Source organism: Camelus ferus, chromosome 9 (assembly GCF_009834535.1).
Source record: "Camelus ferus isolate YT-003-E chromosome 9, BCGSAC_Cfer_1.0, whole genome shotgun sequence".
NCBI classification, from domain to species: Eukaryota; Metazoa; Chordata; class Mammalia; order Artiodactyla; family Camelidae; genus Camelus; species Camelus ferus.
In genome coordinates, this window is record NC_045704.1 from 7,499,856 (window position 1) to 7,519,658 (window position 19,803).

The following is a 19,803-nucleotide window of genomic DNA, read 5'->3' on the forward strand; positions in this document are numbered from 1 at the left end:
TTTTGCCCTCTGTCCTCCATCAATTCTTTCTTACTGGATTCACTATCTACAGAGAAGCCAGGGAGAAATTTAGAACCAAAGTGGTGACCATTCTGTCTTGCTACACATGTTCCTCAGCCTCTAATAGTAGTAGGAACAAAAGGCAAAGGATGTCACTGTCTACCGAAATAAAATCTCAAAATGTTCGAGTTGTGAGTTAAGTTTTATTTGGGGCCAAATGAGGACTAGAGCTCTGAGACAGCATTTTGAATAGCTCCAAGTAACAGCTCCAAAGAGTTTGAGGGGAAGGTGAGTATGTGTTATTCTGGTGAAGTGGGGTACAAGCAACCCAGCACAACTTTTCTGTAGAAGATTGCTGCTATTCCCATGGAGGTTACTGCTTGTCCTGAGGAGCAGATTGTTCCACTAATGATTTTAGTGTTTTTCTAGGTGTGAGAAGACACAAGAATTCGGGCTCTTAAAATCTTCCCCTGAAAATACCTAACTGTCTCAAGGTCTGTTCTGAGTTTTCCCCAGAGCACAGAGTGACTCATTCCTGATCTCCAACCTGAACTCCTTTCAGAGTGTGTTGAAGGTCAGAAGCTGCAGTGGCTCCTGATTTAATCCTTTCAGAGGCAGAGGGCAAGTGTTAAGTTTTAGTTGACATCACCATAAGGAAGTGATCAAAGGAAACATCACCAATACTGGGAAAACAGACATGTGTTTTCTGCTATCATACACTGATCAGGACAATGAAACACTTTTGTATTATCGTGGACAAAACCAAAATAGCAAGAACAACAAAAACAAACCAAAAAAGCAGACAAACTCAATATTTTTTTAAGGATATCTTACTGTACACTAACTGGGGGGAAATTTTAAAAAATAATTGGCATATAATCTTTAAAAAATAGCAAGGGAGAACAACTTAGAGGAAATCAGAGAGATTGTTCCAGATTAATGGATATTCAAGGGAGGAGAGAAGTCAATGATGTTTATTATACTGTACATGATCCCAGACTGGGAAAACCAGATATAAAGGACATGAATATGACACTTTGGATAATTGGTCGAGAAGTACATAGTATTGTAGCAGCACAAAATGTCTTTTCTGAGATTAGTGTACTGAAGTTATGTAATATTAATTTATGAAATGCATATCTCTCAAAATATCCTGCATCATAACCCATTATTAAAAGATAATCCTGAGAATAGGAACAGAAGCAGGATGGCTGTTCTCTGCATCGGCAGTGCTTAGTATACCAGAGGTACAATCTACAATAAATAAGAAAATACGTAACAATTGGAAAGAGGAAGGAAAGCTGTCCTCTTCTGATCACATTTCAGTATTTCCACAACTGTCCATCTTCGTAAGTCCGATTCTGGATACCCTATTTACGCTTTCACCCATCCTAAACACCTCCATTTTTCCTCAGCTCTGTCCTACTCTTTTTTTTTTTTTTTTTTTGGAAGGAGCATCTCATTCTAGTAGTCCATGAAATCAAGTTACTTAGGTGCTCTACCCATCAACAATGATAGGTGTATAACGACTGCCTTTTGTTTCCTGCCTGAATATATCCCATGTAATAAACTGTGCTTTACCCACAAGATTCATGCTATAAATGTTGAGACACTGAACAAATATGACAGCAGAGTGTGCTGTTCATTTGTATCACTTCAGGTACTTTTTCAAATGCTACTCATCCCTTTTATCTCCTTTCTGATTGATTCAGGACCCAACTATTCATCTATTGGAGACAAAATCTTCAAGATGGCTATGATTGCAACAGTTATTTGCTTGATTTCATTCTGTCCTTAATAGATAACAATTTCCTCTACTCACCCACTGTGACACCGTTTTTATTTTCCTATTTCCCAGGCATTCTTTCCCAGCTTTTTTTTTTCTTTTGCCACAAGTGGCGAAACTCTATTATTTTAAGAGATTTCGGTAATGTACAAAATTCACAAATGTCTTTCACAGATATTCTTCACTCCCCATGTAGACACTGTCACTCCAAGATGAGATGGAATCCCAAACCCTTTTTTTTTTTTCAGGGTTCAGCTCCTAAATGTGCTAGGTTGCTGCCCCTGGACCACCATACAGACAGCAAGAATCAACTAAGTAATTGGGAATTCTCTCCCAATAAGCAATGTTCTTAGAAGCATTGTATCTGAAGAAATCCAGAAATGACTATCAATCTGTAAAGTATTTCTGCTTTGGGGCTCAAGAGTGTTCACAAATCTCATGTATTTAAGGAAAGATGTTTGCTGAGAAAAATCACTCCCGTCCACCAGCCTGGGTACTGTTCAGTATCTTTCCTTTTTGTTCCTGGTTATTCCTTCTCTGTAATTTTCTCTCCCCCACAACCCCGAATACACATCGTGAACCAAGCAGCCCTCACTCTTCAATACTTCACATGCAATACAAGCACGTGGTAAGCAGTAACATGATGACAGTGACCTCCCAGCCCCCGAGCACACCTTGTGACCGAGTGTCAGGTGCTGATGCGTGCTTCTTTCGGTGGCAAAGACGCTGGGCTGGAGGAAGTCTGTAATGAAGTCTCCACCTTCCTCCCAAGAACAGTGGCTCTTTACATTAATTAGCCAATTAGAGAAACAAGTATTTCTCTCCCATTTATAAGCATTCCATCCTTCATTAAAATAAATATTGCTAAGGATTATATAAAGGAATACTCAGGGACTTTAAAAAATGTCAAATGTAAAGTCGGCCTGTTAGTGAATTACATTTTAAAATGCTTTGCTGTTGTCACATATTCTTCAAATTCTTGAATCTGTCTCCCCGTCTCACCACCCACACCATCATTTTGTGTAAGAAGGGTTTTTTAAAAAAAAAAAAATCTTTTGGGAGGGCGAGTTAATTAGGGTTTAAAAATTTTTATTTTAATGCAGGTCCTGGACATTGATCCCAGGGTTTCTGGTCAATAGTGGGTTCTTGTTGTTGTTTTGGTCAATAGTGTTTTGAATCAAAACTTGGTTTGTATACTAAGAAGGTTCTCAGCCCAAGTTATGATTCAAAACTGTTCTGACCAGAGACTCTCATTGACAAGCAAGTTCATCTACCTATCTTTGACAGCAGGGACACTTAATTAAATCACAGAACCGCTGTGATCAGGGGAAATTATGACCCATCTATACCCGAGAATTACCTCAGTTCTCAAGGGCTGCAGTTCAACCACAGCAAAGTGGTCTCTGTGGCTTAAGGAACTCTTAATTCTCACACCATGTCTTTGGCCCATGTTTTCTAATTTAAATTCATATTATGATTTCTTTTCAAAGACTCCTAGTTTTACCCTTTCCCTTGCTCTTATTTTCACTCATTGTGCTAGTTCTATGATCTGTTCTTGTTACACATGACATTTCACATCCATGGACCACACAGGATACTGGCATCAACGCTTCCCCTGCCCAGCCTTGCAGTTTCCACTGGATGACTTCCATGTGTGTGAAGAGCTGGTTTCTTCTCCGGAAACGACGCTCCCTGCCCTCTCCCTCTACAGCACAGAAACAATTGATAAGGCAATGGAAACTACTGATATACAATGAAAAAGAAATTCTTTTCTGTAAATTTTAAAGTAAATGCCTTGAAGACAAAAACTGGAGGCTATTAGAATTACTGCTTTTGTCACATTATACAATTATTTGATTTTAGTGTTTCTGGGCAAAATTTTAATTACCTTTACTTAAGATAATCTCCTTTATAATTTAAAAGCAAGCTTATAGATATAAAAAAATCTGTTGATTTCTAATTATTTTGTCTAACATGTATGTGCAGCATAAACCTTGTTATTAATTCCAATAATGCTTACTGTGGTTCTATAGTGTTTAAAAAAATATTTATTTCTTTTGTGTAGGGGGGGATTATTTACTTATTTCTAGAGGAAATACTAAGGATTGAACCCAGGATCTCAGGACCAGCTAAGCACACACTCTACCACTTGAACTATACCCTCCCTCCCATTATGTTTCTTGAGTGAACAATCATTTCAGATTGCAACTATGAACATGTATCATTTTCAAACGCATTACTGACATCTCAGCTATTCTTCCTTCCCCATGAAATGACCATAGCAGAAAATTAGCAAGTCAGTATAGTGGTGGCTGGTATAGTCGTTTCATTTTTAATCCAGTTGAAAATAATCCGCATTTATTTCACCATCCACTGCTTAACTACACGTGTATTTCTGGAAGAAACTTCCTTGAAGTAAATATGGATCCTTCCAATGTTGTTCAATCTCACATTTTATTACTTCAGCTTGCATTTCTGCATTTTCATCTATGTTTGAAGATGCTTTTATCTGATGTACACAGTGCCCACACACAGGTCTCCTTCAAAACAGAGCAGTCTTGTGTGCCACACAGGATTTTTTTGTATCAAAATATAGTTTACACTGTTTTGTTAGTTGCCGGTGTACAGCATGGTGATTTAGCTACACATATATACATTACTTTTTAATATTCTTTTTCATTATAGGTTATTACAAGATACCGAATATGGTTCCCTGATCTACACAGCAGGACCTTGTTTATCTATTTTATGTATAGTAGTGGGTATCTGTTAATTCTAAACTCCTTATTTATCCCTCATCCTACTTTCCCTTTTGGTAACCATAAGTTTGTTCTCTATGTCTGAGAGTCTGTTTCTGTTTTGTAAATATGTTCATTTGTATCATTTTCTTTTTTTAGATTCCACATAGAAGTGATATATGTGTCTTTGTTGGATCTACTTCACTTAGTATGGTGATCTCTTGGTCCATCCACATTGCTAATGGCATTATATTGTTCTTTCTTATGGCTAAGTAGTATTCCATTGTATATATACACTCTGACTTCATCCATTTATCTGTCAAAGAAAAATTAGGATACATCCGTGTCTTGGCTAGTGTGAACAGTACTTCTATGAAAATTAGGGTCCATGTATCTTTTCCAATTATTTTCTCTGGATATATGCCCAGGAATGGTATTGCTGGATATGCTAACTCTATTTTTACTTTTTAAGGGATCTGTATACTGTTTTCCATAGTGGCTGCACCAAATTACACTCCAACCAACAGTGTAGGAAGGTTCCCTTTTCTCCACACGCTCTCCAGTATTTATCATTTGTGGACTTTTTAAGGGTGGCCATTCTGTCTGGTCTAAGGTGACACCTCATTGTTGTTCTGATTTACATTTCTCTGATAATTAGAGACATTAAACGTTTTCATCTGCCTGTTGGCCATCAGTATGTCTTCTCTGGAGTAATATCTATTTCGGTTTCCTGCCCATTGTTTTATTGGGTTATTTCTTTGTTATAGAGTTCTATGAGCTGTATCAAAATGTTTGTAATTACATCCTTGTCACCTTGTTTGCAGTTTTTTCTCCCATTCCATAGGATATACATAGAATATACTTATATTTTAAATCAAATCCAGATGGATTTGGGTTTATTCTCCAAAATGAAAATGATACAATGTTTACTTAAATTCCTTTCCATTCAATTTCTTTTCTTTGGTCAAATCCTTCCCACTTACATAACATACTTATTAATTTCATAATATTAGTATAATTTTATGAAAAACATACTTGTGGGTAAAATTTTAAGGTATTTTGTAGGTATTTCGCATGGATATATATTAGTAGAAATACATTCAAAAGTGAATATTTAAGAAAGTCTCTTTAATTCCATATCCCCATTTGACCTCACCCCCCTCTTCCCTCTGGTAACCACTAGTTTGTTTTCTGTAACTGCAAGCTTTTTTTTCTATTTTGCATATATGTTCATTCTTAGTATATCTGGATTCCAAATATAAGTGTTATCACAGAGTATTTGTTTCTGTGTGACATTATTTCACGAGGTATAATATTCCCCAGTTTTATGGAAGTTGCTGCAAGTGGCAGAATTTCATCCTTCCTACAGCTGAGTCACGTCCGTGTGTATATGCCTCACATCTCCTTTATCCACTCGTATGCTGACGGGCATTTGGTTTGTCCTCATATCATAACCACTGTAAACAGGGCTGCTGTGAACTTCAGGGTGCATAGATCTTGGATTTGTATTTTCCTATTTTCTAGATAAGTATCCAGGGGTGGAATTGCTGGATCATAGTTAGTTCTAATTATAGTTTTCTGAAGAACTTCCAAACTGTTTCCCATAGTGGCTACACAAATTTACATTCCCACCAACAGTGTATAAGGGTTTTCTATTCTCTACATCCTCACCAACATTTGTTATTTGTAGACTCTTTGCTGACTGCCATTCTTACAGTTGGCAGGAGATATCTCTGGGTTACTCGGATTGCATTTCTCTAATAATTAGCATTGTTGACCATCTTTTCATATGCCCGTGAGCCAGCTATATGGCTTCTCTGGAATAATGGTTATTCAGTACTTCTATTTTCTGGTCGGATTGTTTGGGTTTTTTATATATTGAGTAGCATGAGCTGTTCATATATTTAGGATATTAACCACTTGTTAGTCATATTACTTCCAAATATTTTTTCATTCCAAAGGTTGTCTTTTCATTTTGTCAATGGTTTCCTTTGCTGTCTAAAAGGTTTTAAATTTAATCAGGTCCCACCATTTGTTTATTTTTGCTTTTATTTATTCTGTGTTAGGAAACAGATCCCCCCAAAATACTGCTACAATTTATGTCAAAGAGTGTTCTACCTATATTGTCTTCTAGGCATTTTCTGGTTTCAGGTCTTACATATTTCTTTAACTCATTTTGAGTTTATTTTTGTATATGTTATGAGGTAATGGTTTAATCTTACTGTTTTACATGCCCTGAACGAGGCAGCCTGGCACTGAATCCTAAATCCCTGTCCAAGCTGGGAGCTTACAAGATGACACACCCTCCTTGGGCCTCAGTTTCCTCCCTAGAAATGGTCTCTTGGCTGCAGGCCTAATGCAGATGCATCCTCCCAACCTCTTATCACCTCAAACTCCTACACTCCCAGTGTGGTTCTCATCTACTGCATTCGTAAGGCCTTTTTTCCATTGTGAACTTTGTTATGTCAAAGCAAATGGCTCTTTTGGATAAAAGACATCACATTCCTTGCACTCATAAGGCCTTTCTCCACTCTGAACTCTGATGATAAAGGAGGCCAGACCTATCAGTAGAAGATTTCCCACATTCCCTGGACTCAGAAGGCTTTCCTGCAGTGTGAACTCTCTGATGATAACACAGGCTAGATCGAGCAGTAAAAGATTTCCCACACTGACTGCACTCATAAGGCTTTTCTCCACTGTGAACTCTCTGATGGTAACGAAGGCCCGACCAAACCATAAAAGATTTCCCACAATCACTACACTTAAAAGGCCTTTCTCCAGTGTGAACTCTCTGATGAACACGGAGACCAGAACTCCTAATATAAGATTTGCCACATTCACTGCACTTGTAAGACCTTTCTCCAGTGTGAACTCTCTGATGATAACGAAAGTTAGACTTATCATTAAAAGATTTCCCACATTCACTGCACTTAAAAGGCTTTTCTCCAGTGTGCATTCTCCTATGGAAACTGAGGTGGTTGCTTTGGCTAAAGGATTTCCCACATTCATTGCACTTAAAAGGCCTTTCTCCAGTGTGAACTCTCTGATGAACACGGAGGCTAGAACGCCAAATATAAGCTTTCTCACATTTATTGCACTTATAAGACCTTTCTCCAGTGTGAGCTCTCTGATGATGACGAAAACCAGACCTATCATAAAAAGATTTCCCACATTCATTGCACTCAAAAGCCTTTTTTCCAGTGTGCATTTTCCTATGGAAACTGAGGTGGCTGCTTTGCCTAAAGGATTTTCCACATTCATTGCACTTAAAAGGCCTTTCTCCAGTGTGAACTCTCTGATGTCGAACTAATTGGCACCTTCGAAAAAAAGATTTATCACAATACTTGCACTCATAAGGCTTTACTCCCACGTGAATTTTCCTATGGTCATCGAGGTATTCCCTTCGACAGAAGGACTTCCCACATTCACTGCACTCAAAAGGCTTTTCTCCAGTGTGGATTTGCCCATAGGCACTAAGGCGGTGGCCTTGGATAAAGGATATTCCACAGTCTCTGCATTCATAAGGGCTTTGTCCAGTGTGAACTTTCCGGTGCTGAGTAAGTTTACATCTTTCAGTGCAGGTTTTCCCACATTTGTTGCACAAACAAAGCCCTTCACTACTGAACACTCTTTCATCCTGAACAAGTATGTCTCTGTGGCTGGAGGCCTTCTTGCATTCTCTGATGCTGAGATGACTTTTTCTACTGCGAAAAACAGCTCCACATTTGTCACTGTTTAGTTTCTTACTAGGATTAGCAGCCTGTTGCTGAAGCCCCATGTTAGCCAGAAAATCCTTCCCAATCTTCCTGTAGGTAAAGAGGTTCCCTGATGCATTGACTGTGCAGCTCTTCAAAAATGAGGGTCCCCCCACATCACATCTGAAGTGTTTCTCTCTAATGTGCTGCCTCTGGGGCTGTTGAAGGTCTACAGTGAAATAGAACTGCTTCCCATATGTCCCACGTGTGTATGATTTCTGCCCTCTATGTGTTCCCTGGTGTTCAGCCAAGTGCAGGATGTCTCTCAAGACTTGGACACACATCTTACATGGCTGGCCCTTCTCAGGAGACACACCTGCCCCAGAAGTCCTGATCTGTGACACTCCTACAGGTGAGCTCTGTTCACAAGGTGGCTGTTCATCCTCAACTCCATGACAAGAACCTGAAAACGAACAAGTGATGTTGAAGAACATGCTGACTTTAATGAGGCTGGGGAATGGGGGAGGCGGGAACGACACCAACACAAGGGTACCTTTGACACATGAAACGATCAGTCCAAGGGATTGTGTTTGGAAAATCAAGTTGGGATCAAACTGAGGACGCAGCTGCTGTGCATTACTGGCCCTTAACATCACAGAATTGAGGCGGCCTCACCAAGCCCAAGGCACAAGGACTGGATGTGGCCCAAGTGTGAAAGGCATCTTCTACAATTCACTCTTCTGTCAACGCTGGTGACCTATGATACTATTTAAAAGTATATGTACAGGCCCCAGAAAATCTCACTGGAACAGGCAACTAGTGTTCAAGGAATATTAAAGGTTACCCCTGTGTTTTAGGACATAAATAATGCCAGAAACTAGTATGGGGAAAACAGTGATCACTTACCACATGAGGTAAGTGATCTAGAGAGGTGGTAGGGAGTTTATACCAGGCTGAAGTCAGGATAAAAGGGAGAAACAGTACAAATGACAAGCTGTAAGGGTGTCAACAATGGAGAAAGGATGACAGAAGTGATCTGTGGCCACTGGCAATGGCACTAAAACAGCAGTCAGACAAGACAGGTTCCTAGTATGACTTCAGCAGAGACCTGACATCAAGCCCTCTCCCAGCTGCCACTCATTCTGGCCAGGCTATCCCTGGGCTCTTTTTGGCTGAAACAACGGTCATGTCCATCCCAGGAGCACCAAGGACTCTCCACCTCCAGCTGAACGACTACATAGGACACAAAGGATACAAGTCCTAATGGAAAGTCAGGACAGGTGAGTGGCCAACACTGGCCCAGAGGAACTCAGTTCACAAGAGAGAAAGAATGGATACTTACATACTAAAAAAAGAATCTCCAAGGAGCTAGAGGAAAGGAGGAAGAGCAGGAGTACAAAGTGTTAGGAATCAATCTCTCCACCTAAAAAACAACTGTACTGTCAGAATTTAACTGATGTTAATATTTTGCAACTCTGGAGTCTACTGTAGATTTCCATTGTCTGAAATTACATTAACTTTGTTAAGTTCAGTTCTTAGCATGTAGTAGCCACCAACAACCCCAACCCAAGTTCTAGGGCAGACAGCTGGGCACATGTCCCTGGAGCAGTGTGCATGCAGCCTGCAGGAGCTGGAGTGGGAACAAAGCACCTGGTCCACCAAGTATCAGAGATGTGCACTCTGCTGCTTCTGAAAGCAGACGGTTGACACAGAGGTGTACTGGCATTGCTGTAAATAGTACCAGCACCATACAAAGCACCAGCCAACCCTGGATGAAGCACACCCAGGAAATTTAAAGGGCCAATGTCTATTCTCCCTCTCTTCATCGTTCTCGTTTTCCCTTTTGGGGAGTGAGATATTTAGGGACCAGGACAATAAAAAGTAAACATTTGTATGGGGGAACTTTAAAACTCATAGCACACCTTCAAGCAAAGGAACAGTGAAAAGACCTTACATTTCCACCTCGTGTTAACATTCAGAAAAGACACCCTAAAACCATCAAAAACAAAGAGAAAACACCACACAGCAAATCTTGGTTAAAAAGGAAACAGGAGATTCCTCAGAAGACTGGGAATAGACTTACCATATTACCCAGGAATCCCGCTCTTGGGCATATATCCAGAAGGAACCCTACTTCAAAATGACACCTGCACCCCAATGTTCACAGCAGCACTATTTACAACAGCCAAGACATGGAAACAGCCTAAATGTCCATCAACAGATGACTAGATAAAGATGTGGTATATTTATACAATGGAATAGTATTCAGCCATAAAAAGTGACAACATAACACCATTTGCAGCAATATGGATGTTACTGGAGAATGTCATTCTAAGTGAATTAAGTCAGAAAGAGAAAGAAAAACACCGTATGAGATTGCTCATATGTGGAATCTAAAAAAAACAAAAACAAAAACAGAAAACAAAAAACAAAACAAAAAAACATAAATACAAAACAAAAACAGAGTCATAGACATAGAATACAAACTTGTGGTTGCCAGGGGGATGGGGGTGGGTGGGAAGGGACTGGGATTTCAAAATGTAGAATAGATAAACAAGATTGTACTGTGTAGCACAGGGAAATATATGCAGGATCTTGTGGTGGCTCACAGCAAAAGAGAATATGACAAGGATGTATGTATGTTCATGTATAACTGAAAAATTGTGCTCTACACTGGAATTTGACACAACATTGTAAAATGACTATAACTCAATAAAAAAGTTAAAAAAAAAAACAAAACAAAAAAACAAAACAAAACAAACAAAAAAAGGACTGACAGAAAAATAGCCCCAAACTATGCATAGTGACTACATGTTTCTCAAGACATGTAGGAAAAAACAACAATAAAAGAGTTGCTTTCACACCACTGGATATCATGGGAGAAAAGGACCTAAAGCAAGCAAGCAAGCAAGAAGAAGGCCACCTGTCTATGACCGGGTCTTCATTCCACCAGAGTCCATGGACAAGGGGCTGAGCCCAGGGGCAGAAGGAAGCTAAAAAATGGCTAGAGAAATAGTGAGGGAATTTTGCTAGAGAATTTTATATTTGCAATTAAAAAAAAAATCTATTCCTAAAATGTTGTGCCCTCCAAATTTTAGTTTCCTGGTGAATAGCTCTGGTGGCTTGACCTTAGTTTTTTTTTTTTTTTTTTTTTTCCAATGGGTAGTTTGGGTAAATTAAATAGTCTTGTTCAAAAAAAAAAAAAAAAGGAAACAGGATTTCCACAGCTACAATATTATCAGATAAAAATGCTCAGTTTTCAACAACAAAAAGTCACAAGGCATACAAAGAAACAGGAATATATGATGCAGTCAAATGAAAATAACAAATCTATAGCAATTGTACCTTCTGAACAGGTACACAAGGAACAAACAGTTGGTGAACTGACTAGAAAAAGACTTTAAAACAACTGTCTGAAACATGTTCAAATAGCTACACAAGTGGATGAAAAAAAATTGCCCAAACAAAAGGGAAATAACAATAAGTAGTAAGTACTATAAAAAATTGAGCACCTGAAAAGGCCAATTTCTGAAGTGAAAAAAAAATCTCTAGAAGGATCCAACGCAGAAAAACATTCCAGATTTGATGAAAGACACGGATATAAACACCTAAGTATCTCAATGAACTCCAAGCAGGATAACCTTTGAGACCCACAGTGCGGCACATTATAATCAAACTGTTCAAAGGCAGAGACAAAGAGTGAATCTCAAAATCATCAAGAGAGAAAGGATCCCCAACAAGATTATCAGTAGACTTCTCAACAGAAATCTTGGGGAGCCAGAAAGCAGTGGGGCTGATACATTCAAGTCATTGAATGAAAAATGTGGCAAACAAGAATCCTAGATCAGGCAAGATCATCCTTCAATAATAAGGAGAAATTAAGGTATTCTCAGGGAAACAAAAGCTGAGGAAGTCCTTTACGACTACACCTGTAAAGGGAGTCCTTCAGATTGAAATCAAAGGAAACTAAACAATAATTCAGTTATTTGAAGAAATAAAGATATCTGAAAGTTAAGTTACAGGAAATTTTAACAGCCAGTTTCATTATAACATTATCAGTGCATGTACTTGTTTTCCTACATGATTTCGGAGACTCTCACATGTTAAAATATAAGTCGCAGTTTAACCACTCATCATATAAAGATGTAATTTTGTGAAAACAGTAATTGAAAATGGTGGGGACAGAGCTGTATACCATCAGATTTTTTAGTGTTATTGATGGTAAACTGGTATAAATTAAAATTAGTATGCTCTAGCTTTAGGATATTAAATGTAATCCCAATGGTAACTACAACAAAAGATATATGGGAACACAATGGAAACAAGAAGGGAATTAAGACATTTCACTACAAAAACATCAACTAAATGCAAGGAGAAAATAACAAAAAATAAGGCAAACAAATCCCTAAACACACAAGAAAGAAAGTATAAAATAAGAAAAAGTATCTTTCATCAGAAATTGCTATAGATGTAAATGGATTAAACTCCCAAAGCAAAAGACTGACTTGCAGAATAGATTTTAAAAATGCTCTGACTATATACTGCCGACAAAAGACAAGTTAAAAATGAAAGGTTAGAAAAGATATTTCATGTAAATAGTAACCAAAACACAGGTGTGGCTACTATTAATACAAGACAATAAAGATTTTAAGTCTAAAAAGGGTACAAAGGACATTATATTTTGACAAGAGATTTAACTTAAGAGGCAGAAATAATTAGATATATTTACACACCGAATAATACACCATCAAAATATATAAAGCAAAAACTGACAGTTGTAAGGAGGAACAGTCCTACAATAACATTTGGAGATTTCAATACTCTGCTATCAATAATGGATAAGAACAACAGATTTAATTAGATAAAGATTATACAAACTACACTCTCAAACCTCAATGGAATGAAGATAAAAATCAACATACAGAAAACTGAAATATTCACAAATTTGTGGAACTCGGATAATATGCCCTTAAACGACCAATAGTTTCAAGAAAAAAAGTCACAAAGGAAACTAGAAAATAAAACTTAGAAGATGCAGCAAAAGCAGTACTGAGGGGAAAACTGAGAGCAAAAAATGCTTACATCAAGATAGAAGAAATGTCATGACTCAACAAGCTAACTTTACAACTCGACGAACTACAAAAAGAACAAAGTAAACCAAGCTTTCTGGAAAAGGAAATGGTAAAGATTAGATTAATAAAAGCCAGACCATTCTGTTCTTAACAAAGCCTATCCTAATCAAAATTATTGAACCAGAGCCTAACCTGCTGCAGTTTTATCAGAGCCAAACTTGTCTGGGAAAAACAAAATACTCAACTTCAGCCCCCCTGTGCCCATCCTCTCCCACCTAAGGGAAGGAAAAATAAATTGAAAAGCCCTTGTGAGGTTCACAGTCTAGACACAGGAACTCATTAAAAGCCTGAAAATTAAACACACTATGAATGCTTACAGGGCTATGCCTGTTTTCTCACCACACCTTACCAACACACACCAATACAGGACTATCATCATGCCAGTTTTCAAGATAATATTACAGGGCACACTAAAAGGGGGGAAAAAGGTTTTAGAAGACAAAGGAAGCTTCAGAGCTGGAATCAGATTATTACAGGGATGTTGCAATACTGATATTGGGAGTAAGAGATAACTATGATTAATGTGCTAATTAAAGTCTGCTAAGGATAAAGTACATATTACATGAGACCAGAGGGCAATATAAAGCAGACAGGTGGAAATTCTAAGAAAGAACCGAAAAAAAAAAAAAAAAAAAAAAGCAAGAGATCAAAAACACAGTAATAGAAATGAAGATGGCTGTGATGGGCTCATTCACAGACTGTACACAGCTGAGGAAAGAATCTGAGCTTGATGTTCTCTTAGTAGAAACTTCAAAAAAAAAGGAAAAAGAAAAGAAACTTTCAGAACTGTAAAGCAAGCAAACAAAAAAAGACTAAAAACAATAAAACAAAAATATTCAAGAACTGTGGGACAACTACAAAAGAATTAATATACATGTATAGAAACATCACAAAGAGAAAGTGAAAAAAGGAACAAAGAAATATTTCAAGCAATAATGATGGAGAACTTCCACCAAATTAATGTCAGACACCAACTCACAGACCCAGGAAGCTCAGAGAACATCAAACTGGTTGAATACCAAAAAAACACACCTAGGCATACCATATTCAAAAGCAGAAAGAAAAATCCTGAAACATCTTACCTACAGAGGAGCAACAAAAAAAATTACATTTGAAGTCTCCTCACAACTCATGCAAACAGAATGCAGTGAAACATTTCAGGTGCTGGGGAGGGACACGGGGAAAGCCTCAACAACCTAGAAGTCAACATCCACTAAAATTAACCGTCAAAAGTGATGGTGAAATACAAACCTTCTTAGACACAGAAAATTTGTGGGAATTTATTAAAACAAGTTCTACAGATGGAAACTGATATAAATCAGAAATCTGGGTTTCACACATATAGGAAGAGTATCAAGAATAAAAACTTTAAAAGAGAAATCACACAATGTCTTTTCTCAGACCACACTGGGTTACACCAGAAACCAGTAACAGAAGAATAGGAACAAAATTCCAAAATATTGTGAAAGTAAACAATAAATCTACAAATAACACATAGATCAAAGAAGAAATCACAGACCAACATCACTCATGAACACAGGCACAAAAATCCTCACAAAATATTACTAAATTCATTCAAAAACTGTATAAAAAGAATTAAACACCACAATGAAGTGGGATTTACCCAAGGTTTGCAAGGCTGGTTTAACATTCGAAAGTCAATTAATATGATCCATATCAACAGATTAAAAAAAACAAATGATTGCATTAATAAATGCAGGGAAATAACCTGACAAAACCCAACACTCACTCATGAAAACTATCTATCTCTTAGTGAACTAAACATAGAGGAAAACTTCAACTTGCTAATGTAAATAAAACCCTACAGCTATTATCATACTTAACAGAGAAAAACTAGAAGCTTTCTCACTGAGAAAAGGCAAGGATGTTCCATCTTACCACTCCTTTTCAGCTTTATATTGGAATTCAAAATTAACGCCATGGAATAAGGTTATGTAAAAGATGTACTGATTTGGACGGAAAGAAGAAAACGCTTCATTCTCAGATAACATGATCAACTATGTTAAAAAAAAAAAACAAAAACCAAACCAAACCAAATCCTGGAATGAAACAGCAATTATTTCAAACTATACCAAGGTTTCAAAATATAAGGTTAATATACAAAAGTCAATCACCCTCCAATATACCAGCAATGAACATGTGAAATTTAAAATTAAAAGCACAATACTGTGTACATTACTATAAAAAAGAAAAACAATTCAAGAAAGAAATACTTATTTATAAATCTACCAACAAGATGTGTGTGTGGGAAACTATAAAACTCTGATGAATGAAATGAAATAAATAAATAAATGGAAAGGTATTTCATGTCCATAAATAGAAAGACACACTATTGTCAAGATGTTAGTTCTATCCAACTTGATCCACAGATGCAATGCAATCCAAATCAAAACTCCAGTAAGTTATTTTGTGGCTAGAAACAAACTGATCCTAAAGTTTATATAGAGAGGCAAAAGTCCCAGAACAGCCAACACAGTACTGAAAAACAAAGATGACAGACTGACACTACTAAATTTCAGGAATTAGTGGGGAGGGTACAGTTCAAGAGCAAGAGCGTAAACTTAGCATGCATGAAGTCCTAGGTTCAACTCTAGGCACCTCCTCTAAATATAAATAAATAAAGCTTATCACCTCCCCCTGCCCCTCCCCCCAAATTAGTATCTAGTCCTCAAGCCAGGGTGGTATTCTTGAAAGAATAGATAAATCGATCAATGAACAGTATTGAGAGCCCAAAAATAGACCCATAGAAATACAGTCAATTAATCTTTGACAGATAAGCAAAGGCAATACACAGAGAAAAGATTAAGTCTTTAATAAATGATACTGGAACAACTGAACATAACATACAAAAAAAAAAAAAAAAGAATCTAGACACAAACCTTTCACCCTTCACAAAAAGTAACTCAGAATGGATCAGACAAAATGTTAAATAGAAAATTCATACCAATCTCTAAAAACATATACAAAAATAAACTTAAAATTGTTTAAAGACCTAAATGTAACACTGGAAACTATAAAACTCCTAGAGGAAAACATAGGTAGAACACTCCTTGACATAAATCACTGCAATTTTCTTTTGGATCCATCTCCTAGAGTAATGGAAATAAAACCAAAAACAAACAAATGGGGCTTAATTAAAATTAAAAGCTTTTGTACAGCAAAGGAAACCATGAGCACAAGAAAAAGACAAACTATTGAATGAAAGAAAATAGTTGCAAACAATGATACTTCAATAAAGATATGGGTAAAAGGGAAAAAACTGAAAAACTTTTGTACACCAAAGGACACTATGAATACAGGAAAACGGCAACCACAGAATGGGAGAAAATATTTAAAAATCATGTACACAACAAGGGATTATTATCCAGAATATAGAAAGCCCATAACACAACCATCAAATAGTCAGCAAGTATAAAAATGAAAAAGGATTTGAACAGATATTTTTCAAGTGATATACAAATGGCCAATAACCACATCATTAGGGAAATGCAATCTAAATGGTAAAAAATACACCAGTTCACACCAGTTAGGACAAGTACCCAAAGAAGAGAAAATAACAGATGCTGGTGGGGATGTAGAATTGGGATCTTGGAAAAGGGTCTTACAAGAACAGCTCAAGGTCTGCTTTAGTAGTGACCATGTCAATGACAACAGTTTGTTGTACAGTCAGGCACCGCTTAATGTCAGGTACATGAGTGGAGCAAAATTTCTATACCAAAGAACTGGACAGTCAGCTGGCCAGAGAGAGGGCAAGCAAGGAGGGATCTCCCAGGCTGAGCGCAAGACCACTGACCCTCAATCACTACCTGCATGTTGCTGGGACACCAGCAGTTCCCGCAATAAGAATGCACTCAGCCGAACCATAGTAACCCCAGCAACTACCCAGGGAATTGAAGAAAAAAGTAAGTGCCCACGGTACAGAACTGAGAAATCAGAGCTCCCCACGGGCAAGAGCCTAGTTCGGAGGATAGGGATGGGTGTGAGGGCCTTACCCAGCATGGATACAAGGGCAAAGTTCTCCAGCATGACATCAAGGTACAGACATATCTGAACCTCATCAAGCAGACACCATTCCTCCCGGGAGAAGTACACAGCCACATCCTCAAAGGTCACACTGTCCTGCTATAATGGGGACAAACAAAACCATGAACAGTCTCACTCCTGAAAACCCACGACCCATCTTCCCACACATCTACCCTACTGCCCAACTAGATGGAGCCTTGAGACCTGGGTAAGAAAACCTTCCTGCCCTGATCTGAATCTCCCATGGCCTCCAGAATACACAGGCATTCATTTCAAACCTAACTCCTGCTCTTCACTGCTGTTTATTCCCATCAGAAATTACCTAAACCAGCTCAGCCTCACTTGAAACCAGTTATCACCTACTGGAACCGGTTCGAGCAATAACCCACAGCACGTTCTATTGGTGGTAGGAAACGCATACTCTCTCCATATTCCCCATCCTGGACTCAGGATCCTGAGCATGGGATTAACCAGGGTCCCCAAACCAAAGGGCTTGAAGAATGGCAGGTGAAGACACGCGAAGGCATCTCAAATACACAAAATGTGTGCGTAGGGGGATGGGGACAAACTCCACTTAATAAAAGTGCTTCTACAGCCCTGGAAGTCTGTGGGAAAAGCGAAGCCACGAGGAAACTAACCGTGGCGATGGCTAGGGACTCAGGCCTTCCTGGAGCAACATAACCTCCCTGAGTCATTCCTCAGTGCTATTTCTGACCAGTTGTGACCTTCGAAAAGCAAAAACTGCCTTCTGCCTCAGTGTTCTTATCACCCCCTAGAGTCCGCCCTTCCAGTGAACGGGCTTTAGAATACTTTTAAAAGCCTAATTCAGTTCGTATTCTTCCTTGGCTCAAAACTGCACGGCTCCCAGGGACCTAATTATAAAGGAACAATCACTCCTCCACCATTCCAGGTGCAACTGGGCATCAAAATTTGTTTCTCGGAGAAACAAGATAGACTCCAGGTTCCCCGAAGTTTCCGGTTCACTTGCATCACGGCCACCACACGACACTGGTGGGCAGAAACAGGGGCCCCGTCCCGAAGGCCTCACTGTCCTGGACCAGGGGCCTGGGCTAAAACGACGGAAACAGGCGTCCCCCACTCGGGGCGTTACTATCTGGGTGGGAAACGGGCAGGGGAGAACCCGCAGCAGCAGCACTTACCTGAGCCCCGACCCTCAGCGCAGCCGCCGCCATCCGAGCCTCTGCGCGGAGCAGAGTGGCCGCAGTCTAGTGACCGGGTCGGCTCGGCACCGACACTCCTCGCAGGCGGCGGTGTCCCCGACCCTCACACCCGCCCCCGTGCAGCGCGCACACAACCTCCTCCTGCGCCTTCCAGCCCGTCACCTCGCTCCCCTCAAGGGACACGCGACCTTCTCACGTGGCCAACAGACTCCACAGCAACCAAAATGGCCGCCAAGTAGACGCCGGAAGTCCCTCCCCGAAATGTTCGCTGACCCGGAAACGCCTCCTTTCTGGGTTTTCATTGGACTAACGTCGCTGCCCCTTGGCGCACAATCTTCTGGGTAATGTAGTGCTAAGGTCTCAGGGAAGGGCGCCCCACACTGGAATCATCCAGAAAAGAGCCAAGGAGCACCGCGGAGGCACTGGGAAATGACTTCTAAGGAGGGCGAGGGATTCATGGAGAACCGTGGCAGAGGGAGGTTGCATTTTGCTTTGAGAGCCTTTGGTGCTACTGATCACTAAAGTGCGCCTTTATTAACAATAGTCATTCAGATATTTTATTCATTCAACGTTGCAGTGTATATTGAAGAACAAACGTACATGTGTAAAACAGTTTTATATTCCAAGTACAAAACAACTTAATGTTTAAGGATAGATCAGTTGTTGAGTAATGGCCCAGTTTCAAGAGTTAAGAAACAGCCCAGAGATGGCGACAGAGACACCATTGGTTTAATAGGGAAGGGATTTTACTTATCCAAAGGAAGGTCCTGGAGGGACACCACATTGTGGCCCACAGACAGCAGGCAGCATGTGACAGTAGTCTTCCGTATTTGAGGGAGAGAAAGGTTACAAGCTTTAGAGGGAATTGGGGTCAGGTTGGCTCATCAACTTTCAGCTCGCCCTCTGATAAAATATCAAAATGAAGACTTTCTGATCTAAAGATTAACAAAAATAACTAGCCGGGGCTGGGATGAAGTACTAGGCATTTATTTACTGATTAGGCTCTCTGATTAAGAGGGAAGGTGCGTCAGATGAGTCGCGTGTAGGTGAAGGAGGAAGTGGTGGAGCAGGGGAGGTGCAAAGAGCAAGAGAACCGCCTTCGTGGGTGGCCTGTTCATACGTACACCAGCGTTTCTCCCTGAGTTGGGCACTATCACTGACTATACAGGCAGGAGAGCCTCTTCGGTGGGACCAGAAACAGTGCTTTCCCCTTTGTCCATCTGCTTC

At 39.3% G+C, this 19,803-nt stretch overlaps 1 protein-coding gene across 2 annotated transcripts; it reads right to left on the reverse strand.

Moving 5' to 3' along the window:
• Positions 1 to 5,391: 5,391 nt before the first annotated feature.
• Positions 5,392 to 18,907, reverse strand: LOC102522665 (zinc finger protein 211). 2 transcript variants are annotated; one of them, XM_032487453.1, is made up of 3 exons: positions 18,556 to 18,907; positions 17,365 to 17,491; positions 5,392 to 8,682 (listed from the first exon to the last, which is right to left on the reverse strand). In XM_032487453.1, the coding sequence occupies exons 1-3, from the start codon at positions 18,586 to 18,588 to the stop codon at positions 7,037 to 7,039; spliced, it is 1,806 nt and encodes a 601-aa protein (XP_032343344.1). In that variant the 5' UTR covers positions 18,589 to 18,907; the 3' UTR covers positions 5,392 to 7,036. The 2 variants fall into 2 exon arrangements, with proteins under 2 accessions (XP_032343344.1, XP_014416972.2); XM_014561486.2 differs by having other exon boundaries at positions 17,365 to 17,494; positions 18,556 to 18,905.
• Between the last annotated feature and the right edge of the window lie 896 nt (positions 18,908 to 19,803).